We start from the raw sequence: 17,577 nt of genomic DNA, 5'->3' as shown, positions 1-17,577 counted from the left end.
TCACAGTTCAGAGGTACAGGCTTCCATTCTGGCCTTCCTGTGTGGCGTTTGCATGTATGCCCCTTTCCTCCCACCGCTTTGGTTATCTACCACTACTTACTATGTGAGTACCGTAATTTTTGGACTATAAGTCGCGGGGTTTTTTTTCATAATTTGGGTGGTGGGGGGGTTTATACTTATACTCAGGAGCGACTTACATACATATATGTTTTTTTTTCTCACTTTTTTGGGCATTTTATGGCTGGTGCGACTTATACTCCGGTGCGACTTATAGTCCGAAAATTACGGTAATCATTTGCGTGTCCAGTGATTGGTCGAAGACGTATGGAAAGTGGGAGGATTTTATGATATAGAATGAATTACATAACGAAAGCTTTGGTTGTGCTCTTGGTGCCAAATGAATGCCGTGAATTGGAATATTCTCGCATTGGGATTGACAGGTACATGCTGCATTGCATTGTTAAACAACAATCAATAACAATTGCCGTATCTACTTAAACCAATTAAATCCCAATTATCATTTATGATAATTCTCTATGATTATCCTTCTCTGCTTGTCAAATCATTGTTTTTTTCCGCTAGGGTTCCATTAAGATTGTGGTCATCAATTACCCTGTAACCTGACGCTGCGTCTAACATCAACTCGACGATTATAGTGACATTGCACAAACAAGTATGGAACACCAACTAATCACTCTAATTAGCAGGAGCTCAAAAGCGTGTCGCCCATTATCGTTGACGTCAATGAATCCGGCAAACTGAGTGAACTGTTAGACTTACAAGTTGTTGTTGTTTTTTCTTTTTCTGGGATCTTTTGACCAAACTTGTGTTGAAGCAGCTGCTTGAAAACAATTGATCTTTTGAGAATGATTTCCTTTTAAGTACCACTGCATGACATTCTTATTGATATTAAGAATTTCTTTGACATGTGTGAACAGGCCATGAGAGCCATTTGAGAATATGTATTATCCATGTGTGGTTTGTAGGTTGTAGCTGGAGGCAGGGAAAGCAAAGTCTTTCCAGCTACTCTTGTAAAGTTGTCTATCGCTGCTGGGTTTTCCTCTCAGCCGCTGATGTCATCATCTTGTCTCGTTCCTTTCTCGCAGGCTCCTGAAGTGTAAAACTGCCTCCAACTAGATGATAATGATTACTCAAGCCCATATATTCACCAACATGTGTAGACTTTTTTGTGTTTTTATATAGTAAGACTTTCATGGAAAATTCAAGCTACCGTAATTTTCGGACTATAAGTCGCACCGGAGTATAAGTCGCACCAGCCATAAAATGCCCATAAAAGTGAAAAAAAACCATATATATGTATATAAGTCGCTCCTGAGTATAAGTCGACACCCCCCCCCACCCAAACTATGAAAAAAAACGCGACTTATAGTCCGAAAATTACGGTAACTTTTTTTTGGAATCCCCATTCTGTAAGAATTTTTTTTTTTACTGCTGAACCAGTCATGGCTTTGGAAGCAAAAAAACTTCACAGGTCACTACAAGTCCCAGTTGGCTCTCCTTGAGATGTTAAGACACATTCCTCGTTGACACCTGGAAGCTGAAGGATCAACAGAGGAAGGTAAATAAACATGGCAAGTGTCGTCTGGGATTTAAAACCAAGCTTTAAATGGTGTCACCCAGTTCTATTTGAATTGAAATGCTCATGTGATTGCACAATTGGAATCAGTGCACATTTAGGAAAAGGAAAAAAACAAGGGCTGTTAAATAGGCCATAATATGGAGGAAATGACTTTTTCATAGGCAGCATGGTGAGCATGTCTGGGTTGAAATTTTTGCTCAGGCCCTCCTGTGTGGAGTTTGCAGTTCTCGCTCGATTTAAATCTGCGTTGTGCCCATCTTTTTACACCCATGATACTAATGACAGATTTTTTTACCTAAAATCCGATCCGATTTCGAGTTCCGATTCGATATTTTGATTTTAGTATTGAAATTTATAGAAGTGAAATATATATTTGAGCAAGTAATTCAACTTTTCATCAATAATCATTGCAATAAATTCGACCAACCTTTCTGTGATCTTCTTTGCTCTCTTATTGGAGTATTGGTCTCTCCTCATAACATCCAGCATTTGTTGCTTTAGCAACTTCTCCATCAAGTTTGCTCTTGAAAATGTTGCAGACATCGCAAGTAGTTTCAGGACAGTCTTCACTCTCTAATAATATTTCCACACTTTTAACATGCTTGCTTTTGCACCGTCCCGAAAGTTTGAATTGCCCGGCTACCGTCAACCGGTATTTTACGACAGTTGCCGTAAAGATCGGCACGACCAATCAACTAATTTAGCCGAGCTCCGATCACCGGGAATTGTCAAAGATCGGGCCAATCGGATCTCGAGATCGGAACATGTTCCATGCACTGATGCATTTGATGGGAAAAACAAATCAAACACTTTGACCTGAATTTAATTAAATTGTAAATATGATTTTGGGATGGCTTCTTTTCAATGCAGTCTTCTTAAAGGTTAGCCCTTGGGTTTGGTTTGCTTGTTTGTCACGTACACACCCGCACCCGATCATACACTCACCTCCTCCCCTTTCCAACTGTTTACCACATGAAAGAAAATGTTCTGTTTCGCTGCTGTGTTATTAGATTTGAAAGACTCCAGAGTGTCTGCTGTACTGTCACCTCCCAAAACCTCTAGTGTGTGAATGAGTGTGTGTGTGTGTGTGTGTGTGTGTGTGCGTGCGTGCGTGCGCGCGTGCGTGCGTAAGAAGCAAGTGCATGCATGCAAGACAGTTTTTCTGAATTACTTCATTAAACTCACAAGCCAAGTAGTCAAGTCAAATGTTTTATTTCAAATCTGCAAAGTGTTGTACCAAATTTGATCCAAAAATATAAATAAAATATTATCACGTGTTACACACCAATAAAATATACATTTTCTATGAAAGTGTTTTTTAGCACCATTTGCCTCTTCTATTTTATATACAGGTATATGTAAATCTCCATTTAAATGATCTCACCATTATTTTCTTTCCACACTTGTGTTGGATTCGCTTGAGGATATTGCCAAGTTACCTTAACGACGCCAACATTGAGACTTGCTAAGTAGGGCAAGCAAGAATAAACATTAATAATAATAATTCATTAAATTTGTATAGCGCTTTTCAAAAGACGCTTGACTCCAGCAGTCTGGGAAGGAACGCAATTTGACAAACAATGCTAAACAACTCACTAAAAGGAGATATTTTATTTATTTTTTGCCCTGTTCCATTAAAACTAAATATAGGAATGCTTATGGTCAAGTCGTTTTCAATAGGGAAAGTTTTAGTGACATTTAGACTTTGTGAACCGCACATTGGTCTGTAATGACCTGACCTATGAGTAATAAGAGAAACCAATCCAGTAGCACAGAGACGTTGGCGGCACATGTTGCTCAACTAAAAAGTTAAGGTAATTAAAAACCCGTCGCGTCCTCATTCCTAAATGACAAAATAATTGCACCGTGAATGACAACACCTAGAGAAGTTTTAATTGTCAGACCGAGGGTTGAAATACTTTCTTAGGGTTCGGTAAATGTCATGCCGGTGACAATACACCACACCTGGCTTTCTGTTTCTCTCATAACTCCAAAAAGTTCAAACGACTAACAAATCAACTCGCATGTCAAGTATATAACCTCGGCCCTCCCTCACACGAAATTGTCTTTACTTGACGAGTGTCATCACAAACATCCCGGCCGCATGTTCTGCTTGTGTGACGACTTTGAAACGACTCAGCCTTCATCAACAAACAACAGTGAGGAAAAAGGTCTAATCATGACGCCCTCTCATTTTTTTCCCTTGAGTATCAGGCTCCAAGGATTGAATCAAGGCTACTGAGATGTGTTTTTGTTGTTAGATAGCATTGCAAATTAGTTTCTTTATCATTTATAATCGTTTATATATACTGAAAATACATACACCACTTATACATCTTCCGGGATTGCAGCGACCCCATATAATTGTGCGCTGTGAAATTATATATAACTTCATTATTTAATTGGTTACTTATACACCTTACTGGGTTGCAGCGGTCCCTTGTAACTGTGCGCTGTGAAATTTTGTGTAACGTGATTTCATTGGTTACAAAATTATTAGTACAGAAAAATTGTGACATGGTGGCACACTGTCCACCTTAAAGTTCAGAGGTTGCGGGGTTCGATCCCATCTCCAGAAAAAAAAAAAAAAAAACTTAAATGTAGAATATCAACAGTAGTCTGTCTATGGCTATAAATGGCATTAAGCAAATGAATGCATTTGGGAACTTTGGTCATGTTTCAAATGTTCAATATGGAAAGTCCATTTTCATCCTGCTTTAGAGGAACGCCTTTGGGTATTTCTGAATGATCCCAAAACTTCCCTCCTGTTTGGGTTGAATGTCTTCAGTATGTTCGGGACTCAGTAAACGGCCCCAATGGGGGCGGGGGGCGCCGATGACGACGGGTGGTGGGTAGTGCCGGCCGCCTGCAAGCCTAAATGTGCGTCCTGCTGCTGGTACCAATTCTGGTGCGTGTACTCCTCCATGTAGACAGAGGAGGAATCACCTGAGGGCTGATAAGAATCCTGCTCCCTGCTGGTAGGGCCCAGCATTGTATTATTCTTAAGGCTGCTGTTAGTGTTTGTGTCGTTGCTGCTTGTGTTGTTGGGGGCGTTGCTGCTGCTGCTATTGTTGTTTTCCCACGCAGCCGGAGATGGGGGAGAGTTGCAAGCCATTGAATCGCTTGCCTCCGGGCTTTGCTCCAGCGCAATGTCCCCCAGTGGAAACTCTCCATTCTTGTAGAGTTTCTTGAATTTGGAGCGACGGTTTTGGAACCATATTTTGACCTGAAATAAAGCAAGAAATAAATTGCAGCAATACTTGATTAGATTCATTTTCAATAAAAGCTTTACAACTTTGGGAAATGATCATTTCAGCATTTACAATCATGTCATTTGACAATTTGATATTAATTTTTGTTATTTAGTTGAGAATTCAATTCTTATTATTATTTTAATCGCATTTAAAAATGGCCATGTGTTAATAGAGAAAAAATAAGAACAACAAAATTGGTCTTTTTCTTTTTTAAAACACATGATACGTAAAAGCAGGATAGCATTCTTCCATTTTACTGGACATGGACTGCCAAAAGAAAAAACTTGAACAGGTTTGATTTAGTTTTGGTAGCTGTTCCATCTGAGGTGTTATTGGTCATTTAACCACTAGGTGACATCCAACTACAATTTCTGCTCAGTCATTTCATGACTTAAAAAAAGTCACAGGAGCCAAAATGAAAAAGTGCATTTCTACACTAGCACACATTAAACATAAAGCGTCAGAAAAGTTCCAGGACTGAAAAAAAAATTTAGATCCCAAATGTGGGATTTTTATTTGCTATCTCCTCGACGGTGCCAATAAAAGCTGTTTATTATCTTTATTTTCTGTCTTGCCTCACCTGTGTCTGTGTCAGGCCCAACTGTGCGGCAAGCTCGGCCCTCTCTGGTAGGGCCAAGTACTGGGCCGACTGGAATCTCCTCTGTAGGACGGCTAGCTGGTAGCTGGAGTAAATTGTCCGCGGCTTCCGAACCTTCTTGGGTTTCCCGTTTACCATCCGAACCTCCATCTCTGGTTCTTCTTTCACTATCGGAGGAGACGTTTGGTTAAGTGTGTTCAATCCAGCACCTACACATTTGACAGTGAGAAATTTCTATTTTACAACTCTGCATGTGTCTTCTACTTCTACTCATACAATAAGAGCAGCTTCAAATTGGACTCCACAAAGCAGAGATAGAACAGAAATAGCCATGGCTGCTCCAGTTGCTACAGTACATTTCAAAGAAATTCCACCAGCACTCCAAACTTGTAATTTTGGTCTGAGTGTCCCCTCGAGCCGGGGCGGGAGATGGAGATTTATTGGTGCTTTTCATGTTGTCGGAAAGACTGCTTCTATACATACATTGCCTCGATTGCTCTTGCATCACTTTTTTTTTGCAATATTGACGCCGACTGATATAGATGAAGTTCCTTTTGATTGATTTGGTGGTTAGCAAACGACAGTATAAATGTAACTTTAGAAAATAATTTAAAAAATCAACTGAGCATGTTTAATTTTTGGAACATCATTATCCATTCATGTGAAGCATCTTCTTTTGAGCTCAGTTTGAATGATTTCAAGGCTATTTGTTATTCTATATGCATTTATGAAATAAACAACACGTCATTCATTTGGGGCGTGGCCAAAGGCCTTGCGTGATAAAGTGTCGGTGTTGTCGGATGATTCAAAGGCCAAGGGTGACTGACGTGTTGTGACACTTGATGTGCTGTGTGGCTGTGGGCCAAAGTGCCCTGGAGCCTTTTCCAGGTGGAATGTCGAAAAAGTGCACCAGTCTGTTGAGTTTGAATATCGTTCACACACAGATACGTTCGACAGGATGAGGTGAGTTCAAACACGCAAAAGCATTTTGTTTTAGTGACATTGATCATTAAATTCAGATTCTTATTTAAGTTTGACCTATATAAGTTTGCGCCGTGCGGACTTTACCACGCGTTGTAATTGAGCACTGTAACGTCTCGGAAAAGAAATTCCACTAGTTGCTAAACCTAACAGTTAATTCGTAAACAATACTAAGTATTTAGTATATTTATTTAGTATATTTAGTAAGGTTTATTTAGTTAGTTTAATTGACAGGGACAGTGTACATCAATGAATATTTCTGTAGATGCACCAGAATTATTATTATTATTATTATTATTATTATTATTATTATTATTATTATTATTATTATTATTATTATTATTATTATTATTATTATTATTATTATTATTATTATTATTATTATAAAATGAGAAAAAATAGGGCGGGTGCGGGATCAGCACCAAAAAAAAATCATATTGAAAACTTAACTTGTATCTCTGAATAAAAAAGAATGTATAAATTTAAAAAAAATCGATCCACACTTATCCCTCATTTTGTCTGGTCACTTGGCAGTTGCGGGGCACATAGAGACAAAATCACTCACATCTGTAATCATATACATACATTCTTCAAATATAAATGAAAATCCTTACATTAAAGGATTCACCGTATAGAACCTCGAATATGTAGACCACTGGCATAATGGTGTGATCAAATGAAGATGCACGATATGGTCACTATTATCCACATTCTCACGGTGACTAGAATTTTGCACAATACTGGACTCAGAATTCCAAAAACATTTATGTTTCATTGAAGAATATAAATTGACGGACGTACAGATGGATGGAGAATATAAAAGAAACTCTGACGTGGAAGACATCATCCTGCTTAAGTGTTTCCAATATTCCTCTCCAGACTTGTGACATCATTGTGACGATTACAAATGGTGGTCCACTGACAATAACCAGTGGACATATAGTGTCGGTCTCTCCATAGGTCTGGTTTTCTTTTGCCTTTAGGAACCACAGAGCAGTAGGAAAACGAGTCAAAACAGGCCCGAGTCCTATTCAGCAATAAAAATTCGGGCCTGCGACCCTGAACAGGATAAGCCAAAATGGATGAGAGGATGACATTTTTGTTGTAGAAAAAAGTGAAATATACATAAAGATTTTGTTCAATCTTTAAACAGCATTTTTTATCTCTTTGGCCCAGTGAGAGGCATCAAGCAGATGAGGAACATTGAGGGTTAGGCTTGGCTGGCGTATCAAGCTAGCACCTAGCTATCTCCTCGTGCATCATGCCATTCGAGTCCATTCTCCAACCAACATATGTTGCAAGTCAGCCAACGAGGTTACGTTGGTCACTCTGGCACGAAAAGAACGCCCAAGATGATCCCACAAGTGCTCAACAGAGTTGAGGTCAGGATCGCTGGCAGGTCATCCCATCCTCTTTGCTGCCAAATTCTGGAGGTAGTCTCTGACAAAGCCCTACTCTGTGGGGGTGAAGGATAGACAGTGCAATATGGGATTGCCACCGGTCAGATCATATCATTTTGATATGGCAGTGTGTTGAGATGCTGCCTCACATGCTCACAGCCTCCAGCCAAAGATGTGACACTATCCGTGCAGCAATCAGTACTGTGTTCTCTGTATCTTCTCTAAATCTTAACCGTATGACCCAGAATCACACAACTTTGGTTCCAGTGCACATGTTGCTAAGTCAGTTTTGGATTGACCGGACAGAGAACCGCTGGCTCATCCTGCAAAGTTTGTATTGAACTTTGCCTTCAATTTGGAGATGGGGCTCATTTCAAACAATGCTGCAAGTCACATCACCTTGAAGTTGCCATGTCACACAGGCCCCATCTAGAGATCCAGATCAGTCAAATGCGGTGTGCCGATTCTTGGAGGAAACACCTTTTGGCGCCTGATTGGCAGCGCATGGTGGTACCAACCGCTCAAAAACAATGGTAATAAGATGTTTGGTAATTGGTCATGGACACAACACACATACTGAGCTTTGCTGTTCATCCCACCAACATTCGTTATTTGAATTATTATTATTTTTGTTCCTATCAACCCCGAATGAACAAGATTTTTTTTCTTGACTTGATCAATTCCATCAATTAGTTGTCATAAATCATATCATCCTAATTTATCTAGGCCCTACTTCCATTGAAACGACTACTTCAATGCATGTGCAGTATTACTTCATGCCAACTGACAACTTTTTATTTTATTTCACATCCTCATTTTGTATTGTTTCCTGCAATAGTAGTAAATGTCTTTTGTAGCATTCAAGTGTTTTATAAAAATGACAAAGAAATGAACAATCCTGTCGTACTCACTCACCACTATCTGGAAGTGTTGACTGCGTCTCTCTGCTGAAGCCCCCGGGCTCCCTGTACGCCGAATGCGGGTACGTGTACTCGCTTTTTCCGCATGGGAAGGCGCCACCGGGGACCATACCGTTCAGGTTGTAGTGGGTGTACGCGTAAGGGCTCATGTGTTGAGTCGAGTAAGACTGCTGCGCTGCGTAAAAATCCTGCGAGCCATGGAGCGCGCCGTGGGCGCCGTAGAAGCCCATATCCGCGGGTGAAGTCTCCGCCAGGCTCGGGGACGCGCGGAGGTTGGGTTTCTTCTCCTCGAAGGCAGGTGATGGTTGCCCGTTCATTGTTCACGACGTGTTCAGTAATGCTCAAGACAAAGAGACAAGAGTGTGGAGCTGGCGTTCCCAAGTTGTCCACGGTGGCGGCGCCCAGCCCACAAGTTGGAGCTCCTAATTACAGGGCGCGCCGAGCTGAGCCAAGCCGGGCAGGAGAGAAGGAGTGGATGTCTCCCTCTCATTGGTTCCCCCCTCGCACTCCCCAGCCTCTGCCCCGGGGCCAAGACGGCACTGCTTGTCGCCTGTCTGACTCCCTTCTTCTCCCCGCAGAAACCTCCAGTGAACCTCTCCCTAAAGCCTTCAAGACACAGAGGCGCACTAGCAACCAAGCAATCCCAAAACAAACAGAAAAGAAAAAAAAGGCAGCTCACCTGAATATGCAGCAAAAAGTTTTGACATTTCAAGAGAAGGGCAAAAAAGAAATACTCATAATAGCTGAGTAGTGTAAGGAAGATTTTTACTTTGGCAGTGGGAATAAATATACCCATTTAGCAAACAAAGATAATGGTGTGGTGATAAGGTATGTTTACGCATTGGCTTTGCTCCTATTCAAATGGAGATGCTGCTTGTAGAATCACATTGAGAGTCAATCAGGCTTTCTTTCCATGTGTCGACTTGAGCCCCCGGGCCTCCATCACGCCCCGGAGGGGAGCCAACCAAGCTTTATGCAGTGGACCTACAATAAACCCAAAAGTATAGGTCTGCAAAAAAAAGTCCCACTGGGATCCTAAAAGCAAAGACTAGGCTGAATTAATTGGCTGAAATAGCAAAGCTATGATGGTTCTCTAAACATTATAGGGAATTTTGGTCTGAAGATTATTTCGGATAAATAAAGTTAACAATGATGACAAAGATGCACAGCCAGGTGTTTATTTGTATTTTATGGAGTTTACCCTGTTGTAAATGTGTTTGTGGATGAACATATACAATTGTTTTACAAATAAATCAAAACGTGAAGAAAACAAGATGATTCACTTATTAACTTCTTATACCTTTAAATTGAAAAATTAGTTTGTTCAATACCATTACTAGTCATCATTATTTTAGCAAAACAAACATTTCCAATATACACACAAAAATATCTTGCTTTCCAGTGAACCATGGAATTAATATTTCATCAGTTCTGAGAACTTCAGAATGATGTTGGGTGGAGTCAACCAACTTCTGGAAACTTTGAACTGGTCCTCCAGCCCACGATGATTGAACTACATTCCCAATCCCTCAGCATATCTTGGTTTTGCATCACACACTTTCTATTGCATTAAGTCTGTGGATTGGGCTGGCCACTCCATACTGCTAATCTCGTTGGTCTGGACCCAGGATGCTTCTTGGTTACTGGTGTTTTGGGCCCATTGTCTTTCAAGGCCATTTCTTTTTTTTTTGTTTAAGGCAACAAAACCATGTATTCGGAATATAGTCCATAATCCCCATTTGGCATGCAATAAATAGACTGAAAACAAGACACAGCACCCCAACACATTATCTTGCATTTATCAGTGCAGAAAATGTGACAGAATTTCTCTCAAGGTCAGTGAAATGCACTGCCTAAGTGTCTTTGAGAAATGCAGAAGAATCGTGGAATGTATATAGTTCAATCGATCTGAGCTGGAATACCAACAGTTGGAATTGAAATCTAGACTAACTTCTCATTTAAAAGCATTAGAAAGTATATTCAAATTGATAGCATGTCAATTGTCCCCAAACAGCATTTTATTTCAAACATTTATGAACGGTAACCACCCAATCCCTGCAAAATATATTTTCAGGAATATGTTCTCTGTAACCCTTTTTTTTTTTTTTTAATTATTTCTTCACACAATCACTCTAAACATATCATAATGCAAAATTCCTCCTTTGCTCATACGCCAGAACACTGAAAGCACTTGGTGCTCTCACTGGTGAGCTTTACATGATTCTTGCATCTTATAAAAATGAGACCTTATAATTACATGGGGGGGGGGGGGGGTAGTGGATGAACAGCAGATCTTGGCAATGTTCTGTACAAAGAGGAGGTTCGATGCGGGTGAATGGCACAACAGTAACACTCTTCCGCGGAACGCTTTTAAAGAAACAGCGCTGATATAATCCCCAGAATGCCCTGATGCTCTTTGGAGTGGGGCAGACCTGACATTTCTGCAGTACAAATGAGGATACAATCAAAACTTTGGGTCCAAAGTCTTAGCCCAAAAAAGTCTCCAAAACAAAAAATGAATGGAAAAAAATATCAGGTAGAACAAAATCTCAAAAGTTAGCCTCTATCTGATCATGTTTTGATGTTAATTTTACAGGTGGTTAGTGTATTTTCGATTTTATTTTACGAGATTCCCTGACGGCCAGTGCAGAGAATAAGAGGAAACTCATCCCATCGGTGGAAGAAGTAAGGCGCAGTGTCTAGATTTTTCCAGCGGGTGGCGCACTTTGTGTTCCCTACCAGAAGAAGGGAGACCAAAGAGCTGTGCCCATTCCCTCTGAAGTGTCTCCACAGGTTGATCAAGTGTTTTGAAAGTCCAACCCACTTCCCTCATCCATCCAGGGGGGTTGAAGTGAGAGGCATCGACGGAGGTCTGACTGTCCGCACGGGAGGACTGCTGATTTTTTCCTCTCTGCGCAGGAAAATAGGAGTCAGACATGGAGTGAATCGAGTATTTTTTTTTTTTTTAGTTATATATTAAGACATTTTGGCTTCAGATCAAAAGCTGACAAGTCCAGCTTTTGTTTCATCGTATTAACTTAACAACTCAGGACCGAGCGGTTTTTGCCTGGCCGTGTTTCTTCAAGTCTCCGAAAAAATCCTGTTTATTTCTCTGTGGGACTACAAAGGAAATAAAACAACGATTTCCATGCGTGAGCGATGAAAGGGTGGAGCGTGAGCCAAGGGTAAACCATGACATTGTGGGCCGCTTCTGGATCACTGGATGTTTCCGCCATTTCATGTTTTTGATATGTTATAATGTTGGAAATACATCCAGATGTACACGGTGGGTTTTGTGGCTCTTGGCAGAGGTCTCCGGACTGCCTTCTAATTGCTGTTGTGTCTTGTCTCTGTTTGGAACCTTAAGCGCCACCCAAAACTGAAAAGCTCGGCAGCAGGATGGGCTTTGAAGTGGACTTCAGTGGTCGGGTTTTTGGTCTATTTGTCTTTGGAATTGCAAACATCCATGGTTAGGGGTTGACTTCATCTTAACTAGCAAGACTAGCATACCTGATCCTGTGAATTTCCAAGAGGTCTACAACACTTGACGATTTACTGATCTTGTTTTAAAAGGACAACATTGATTATTGAAGACCCGAAGAAAAAAGAATGCATTCAGGATAAATGTCATTGAGTCGACAAGACTGACCTTATGTTAGCTTCTTGGCTTTGTTGTAAAGCGAGTCCACCACCTTGCTCATGTTCTGAATGGTCTCCAGGGCCGTCTCGTATGTCTTGTCAACCACAGGCTCATCGAAGACGATGAGCACACCTTCACCCTGGTCTAAAATACCTGGAAGCATTATTGGCGGGACGGACAAAAGAAGCAGGATGGGTTGACAATGAGGAAAAAAAAAAAGTTGGTTTGTTAGTCTTCTTACGAATAATATCACACGGAGTCAAAAGCAATGTCATTAAACTAGCTAAGAAAAACAAAAATGGCTTCCGTGACCTTACCGTGAAATTTTTGGTCCAGAATCATCTGTGATAATTTCCTCTCAACATCACCCTGAAAGAAAAACACACCCGGGATTCTCAATATTACATCGAAAAACAAATAAACACTCCATCAAATGAACGAATGAAAAAACAAACGAGCGACACATACCTTGGACAGTTTGATGATGGAGGAAATGTGGGCCATCTGGAAGAGACAATAGTGCATAAGGTCTACAGAACATATCATAAAGTCAAAAGTTACTGCAGCACTTACTTGGACCCTGGAGAAAGGCTCAATGACCCTGATGAGGTTCTGCTCCAGCAGGTTGTCATAAAGTTTGGTCAGATGTGTTTGGATGATGGGGTCGTCCCTCAGTTCCACTTTATACTCTGCCAGTGCCTGAGCAAGGACAAAGAGCAGATCATTGACAGATTGACGACACAAGTTTCACTTCAGTCGACAAACCTTTTCAAAGTCAGATAGCGAGCGATTCTTGCTGGCTTGTGCTACACTTTTTAGGGAATCCGTCTGTCGAGAAAAAAAAAAAAAATATCGTTACATGTTTCTAAAACGGAATGCATCAAAACTCATCTTACCTGTCTTCCAGTGTAGCGCAGAACCAGCTTGCCACTGATGAGGGCCTGGACATCCTCTGGTCTGAAACAAAAGTTTTTCAAAGTTGGGATCCTCATGGTGGGGAGGAATTATAAAAGCAAGGGGTTGGTTTTCCCAGTAGCTACTTTACTGAAGATGTCAAATAATAATTATATAGTACCTTAGTACTGTAAGACTTACGCATTGAGCATGATTTTGCAGAGCAGCATATATTTGAGAACTGTGACGGCTCTCGGACTGTCAATGGAGTCGTAGCCCTCAAAGGCCTCGTAGAAGTAAGAGTACGCCGTCTTCCAGTCTTTTTCCTCTGCTGCATGGATGATCCCTGAAATCACACACGATAAACGTCAGGTCATCTTGGATGCTCAAGCATACCTTGAATAAGACTTTTGGTCTCACCCAACTATATCTTGCTTCTTACCTGATTGCATGTCTAAAGCAGCTTGTAATTTTGGTGGGCAGTAGATGGCATTGGCCGTCGCCCTGGCTGAAGTGAGGGCGGCGCGAGCTTTGGGTAGGTTACAGAGGGCGTGATACGTTTTACTCTCCAGCAGCTGCACTTCCACCAGCAGGGCTTTGTCATCCATCTTTTTCAGCTCCTGTAGTAACTGCGAGCCTGGAGGTGGAAAGAAACATGCAAAAAATGGGATATACACGGACAAATTGGTCAGGAACTAAATTCTGCAACAGGTCTTGATAATATCAGAATACTTTTAATGATAAATATGCAAACAGGTCAGTCTATTGCAGTACATCATAAAAAAATTTGGACACTCACCTAGTTGTAGAGCTTCCAGGTAACACTTTGTGTCAAAATATAGTGAGATAAGTCGAGCCTAAGGACAAAGCAGGATAAACGTCTCGGATCATTGATCTCATTTAGAAAAAATATCATTATTCTAAGAATATTTCTCACCTCTAGGGCCTGTCTGAGGAAAGTTCTCTTTTCAGTTTTGGCCCATTCTATGCACTCCAGGCAGAGCTCGACTTCATGACCGGTGGCTGCCTCCATATCTAGAAACAAGTCCAGCAGGGAGCGGACCAGTCGGGCTGCTTTGGCCTTGGAGATGGAGTTGAGGAATGGCCGCACATATGTCAATAGACCACCAAGCTCTGACAGAAAAGGGAAAAGGATTGATTGTTGCTAAAATATTTAAGATGGCATGAATCAAACAATGGTGTGATCCAACAAAGACTTTTTGTGTTTACCTTCAGCTTGTCCTGTCTTGGCCAGCAGTCCACCCAGCTCCAGGATGCTCTGCTCTTTAACGCGCACAGCCTCTTCATCGCTGTCCTGAATGTCCCGCTTTACTGCAACACAGAATCCAATTTCGATTGATACGAAGACGTTGAATTTAAATATTCTCTATTCACTGTGATGTTTGACTGCTGCTCCACATGGATGGATGGATGGATAAGATAATGGAAAAACTAGACAAAAACAACTGCTTGGTGAATCCTTATAAAGATCAGCAATTTGACAGGATGCTGTAATGGCAGTTTTAACACTGATTTCATTGTTCATGGACGACTTGCTGCGAGACGAACTCTCCAACTGTCATCCAAGTTCCTGTCAATTGCACGCAGCTAGCTAGCATTAGCGCAAGTCATCATTTTACCGGGCTGATGCTAGCCGGCTAGCTCGCCGCTGCTGACTCACTGTAAAAGCACCGAGATCGTCTGCTAACTAGCTAACAACAAAGATTTCCAATTGAATAGTTCTATGAGTTTGCTGTTAGGAAGCTTATGAAGACTAAAACAAATACAGACTTTAGTTTCCGGTGTCACGCTTTTTCGGGTATATTTACCTATTGAATGCAAGATATCGATGGAGGCGTTCCGATCTGTTACAAGAAGAGATTGCGCTCTCTGAAACTCAGCCACTGCCACGGCTGCCATCTTTCTTGTACCTGTCAAACCGCTCGGTTCCGCCCGGCTTATTAGATTTCCGCTCAGGTCCTTCACGCTCGATGCCGGCCGGCCGGAACAATGCTGCTCCTAACAGGACGTGTATGGTACTTCTTTCCACAACCGATGCAAAAAAAATATTTTTGCTTTTGAAATATTTTTATTCATGAGACAATATTAAAAGTATTTGAGTTGTAAACACTTGTTTGGACACCACTGGTTTAATCTATGGCAATTAAGACTAATGGCAAAAATATAAACAATCAAAAAACAAAACATACATTTTAGAATTTCAAAACAAATGTCTCAGTTTATTGCCTCAAAAAAAGTACTGAACAACTCAATTCAACAAAGGGGATATATCTAAAATTCCCCAACATAGACTTTACATAAGGTGTTCTAGGACGTTTTTTGAACCTTTTAATAGTACCAAAACTTCTGAATTAAATATAAAAATAACCTTTATTTGAACAAATATTTACATATTCATAAATACAACTCATTTTTTTTATGCTGTTCCACGTCACAGGATGATGGAGAGGTAGTCACAAACCTGAAAGCAGAGTCAAGAGAAACTGCGATGCTCCAATCGAAATAAGGACTTTACATCAGCTATACGTGAAAGGGAGTTAAACTACAAATGGGTAGAAAAAGAGCAAAGAAGAATTTTGCAACTAAATGTTGTACCTTGCAACTTATTAGCAGGTTGGGAGAGGCATCTGCATTTGATGCTAATGAAAAAACAGGATTGGAGGAGCAGCCTTCCATGTGCTCCGTAACTCTGGATTCGAGAAGTTGCCGTAGGACATCTGCGGTGATGTTCTTCATCTAAAGACAGTGTACAACACAATTTCAACAAAACAAGATGACTTCAAGGGCTTTTAAAATGTATATATTCACATACCTTTGTATTTATGTACAGTCCACATGGACAGGATATAAAATGACTGTTGATATTCAAGTTGCTCCTACCAAACATGAGAAGGGTTAGTCCTCAACAAATATTTAACAAGCACAATCGTATTTTACTTACATGTGGCACATGGGACAAATAACATGAGCCACTTCCATTCCTTCCACAACAGATGATATGTACTGCTGCTCAAATTGTTGGTTTCTCTCGTACTCTTCAATAATAGACATTTCTGAAGTATTAATGGAAAACAGACAGTGTTTATGCATACATTTAGTATGCAGTTTTTAAGTGTTAATCACTTGGGCCATTATAAGTGTGCAAGACATTACCATAGGTCAGAAGCTCCTGCTGGATCTCCTCTAAAACTGCCAGTTCATCATGGTCCTTCATAATGTTGTCCAACTGTTTGGAAAGAGGTCACCGTTTAATGATTGATTGCATACCTCTGTGATTGCATACCTCTGTCATTCCCTTTGGACCCCATAAGGACGGTAATTTCCTATCTTCGGACTGCAGCGCGCTCCATTCCTCTTCCATGACCTCCTGTACAATGAAGGAGGTCGCGGGGCCGCTGCATTTGGAACCCTCACCCATCTTGCGATATCGGTCGAGCAATCTCGACCTGCTACCCTTGAGCCTCTCTACGCATCGCTGTAATAAAAAAATAAAAATACAAGTGAACACCTTATGTTTACGCTGGAATTCTTATTGCACGCCACCTTGCGGTATGTTTCTTTCCACGGCGGGGTTGTTCCCTTATAAAGCGAGCGATGTCTCTGCGAAGACTCCATTTCAGAAGCATGAATACAAACGCAGCTTGAGCGTGAACCGCTGGATAGTCTTGTAAATCGTCACTCGGACAAGACTTCGGCAATAACAACCCTGAAACGGTTTTAATACCGTACGGTGACCCGGATGTAAATAGGTGCCGGCGCGCATTGCATTGTGGGATAGGAAATTCATTACTAGCCGAAAGAAAAGCGTTTTTGTAATCCCTGAAAAGAAAGTGAAATTAATTGAGAACACATATATTTACACACATGCAAACATTGTTCATATATGAAATCGTATTTTTGTCACACCTGATTAGGAAGTGTTTGGTCCTATATATTTGCCCCCAACAGTTGGTCTGATGAAAAAAAATGTGGCCACCTGCAGCATTTAAATTGCTCATATAGAATATATTCATTAAAAAAACTATGACCATTACAGGAAGACATCCAAAAAAATGATACCAATAAAAGTTGATCTAAAATTCATGTTATCCATTAATTCGACAAAAGTTGTCATCAGCGAATGAAATAACCCTTGCACTCATCTTCCAGGTTTATCTTCCACTATAGCCGCTTCTCCTCCTCCTCCTCCTCCTCCTCCTCCTCCTCCTCCTCCTCCTCCTCCTCCTCCTCCTCCTCCTCCTCTTCCGCCGCAGCAGTTGTCACTACACA

At 41.0% G+C, this 17,577-nt stretch overlaps 3 protein-coding genes and 1 long non-coding RNA gene across 6 annotated transcripts; 1 reads left to right on the top strand and 3 right to left on the bottom strand.

Annotated features, from left to right (window-relative positions):
• Positions 1-2,796: 2,796 nt before the first annotated feature.
• LOC133170324 (homeobox protein Dlx3b-like) lies at positions 2,797-9,350 on the bottom strand. Of its 2 annotated transcripts, none has more exons than XM_061303137.1 (3): positions 8,749-9,350; positions 5,435-5,661; positions 2,797-4,826 (listed from the first exon to the last, which is right to left on the bottom strand). In XM_061303137.1, exons 1-3 carry the CDS (start codon positions 9,068-9,070, stop codon positions 4,401-4,403), a joined length of 975 nt encoding a protein of 324 aa, XP_061159121.1. In that variant the 5' UTR covers positions 9,071-9,350; the 3' UTR covers positions 2,797-4,400. The 2 variants fall into 2 exon arrangements, with proteins under 2 accessions (XP_061159121.1, XP_061159122.1); XM_061303138.1 differs by having other exon boundaries at positions 5,435-5,619; positions 8,749-9,348.
• Positions 6,205-10,870, top strand: LOC133170326 (uncharacterized). The gene is made up of 2 exons (XR_009718556.1): positions 6,205-6,415; positions 7,610-10,870. It is a non-coding gene; the product is annotated as an uncharacterized LOC133170326 (long non-coding RNA).
• Positions 9,916-15,278, bottom strand: LOC133170323 (26S proteasome non-ATPase regulatory subunit 11A-like). Its single transcript, XM_061303136.1, has 13 exons — positions 15,117-15,278; positions 14,518-14,619; positions 14,225-14,421; positions 14,087-14,144; positions 13,730-13,924; positions 13,489-13,633; positions 13,290-13,350; positions 13,159-13,221; positions 12,967-13,092; positions 12,862-12,897; positions 12,711-12,762; positions 12,403-12,546; positions 9,916-11,664 (listed from the first exon to the last, which is right to left on the bottom strand). The coding sequence occupies exons 1-12, from the start codon at positions 15,205-15,207 to the stop codon at positions 12,404-12,406; spliced, it is 1,269 nt and encodes a 422-aa protein (XP_061159120.1). The 5' UTR covers positions 15,208-15,278; the 3' UTR covers positions 9,916-11,664; position 12,403.
• Positions 15,279-15,498: 220 nt separating this feature from the next.
• On the bottom strand, positions 15,499-17,072 carry rpain (RPA interacting protein). 2 transcript variants are annotated; one of them, XM_061303140.1, is made up of 7 exons: positions 16,852-17,071; positions 16,592-16,783; positions 16,462-16,534; positions 16,250-16,361; positions 16,121-16,184; positions 15,904-16,044; positions 15,499-15,769 (listed from the first exon to the last, which is right to left on the bottom strand). In XM_061303140.1, exons 1-7 carry the CDS (start codon positions 16,921-16,923, stop codon positions 15,740-15,742), a joined length of 684 nt encoding a protein of 227 aa, XP_061159124.1. In that variant the 5' UTR covers positions 16,924-17,071; the 3' UTR covers positions 15,499-15,739. The 2 variants fall into 2 exon arrangements, with proteins under 2 accessions (XP_061159124.1, XP_061159123.1); XM_061303139.1 differs by lacking the exon at positions 15,499-15,769 and having other exon boundaries at positions 15,777-16,044; positions 16,852-17,072.
• Between the last annotated feature and the right edge of the window lie 505 nt (positions 17,073-17,577).

This window comes from Syngnathus typhle, linkage group LG17 (assembly GCF_033458585.1).
Source record: "Syngnathus typhle isolate RoL2023-S1 ecotype Sweden linkage group LG17, RoL_Styp_1.0, whole genome shotgun sequence".
Classification (NCBI taxonomy): Eukaryota; Metazoa; Chordata; class Actinopteri; order Syngnathiformes; family Syngnathidae; genus Syngnathus; species Syngnathus typhle.
The sequence above is the reverse complement of the archived record's forward strand: the minus strand, read 5'-3'. Positions and strand labels throughout refer to the sequence as shown.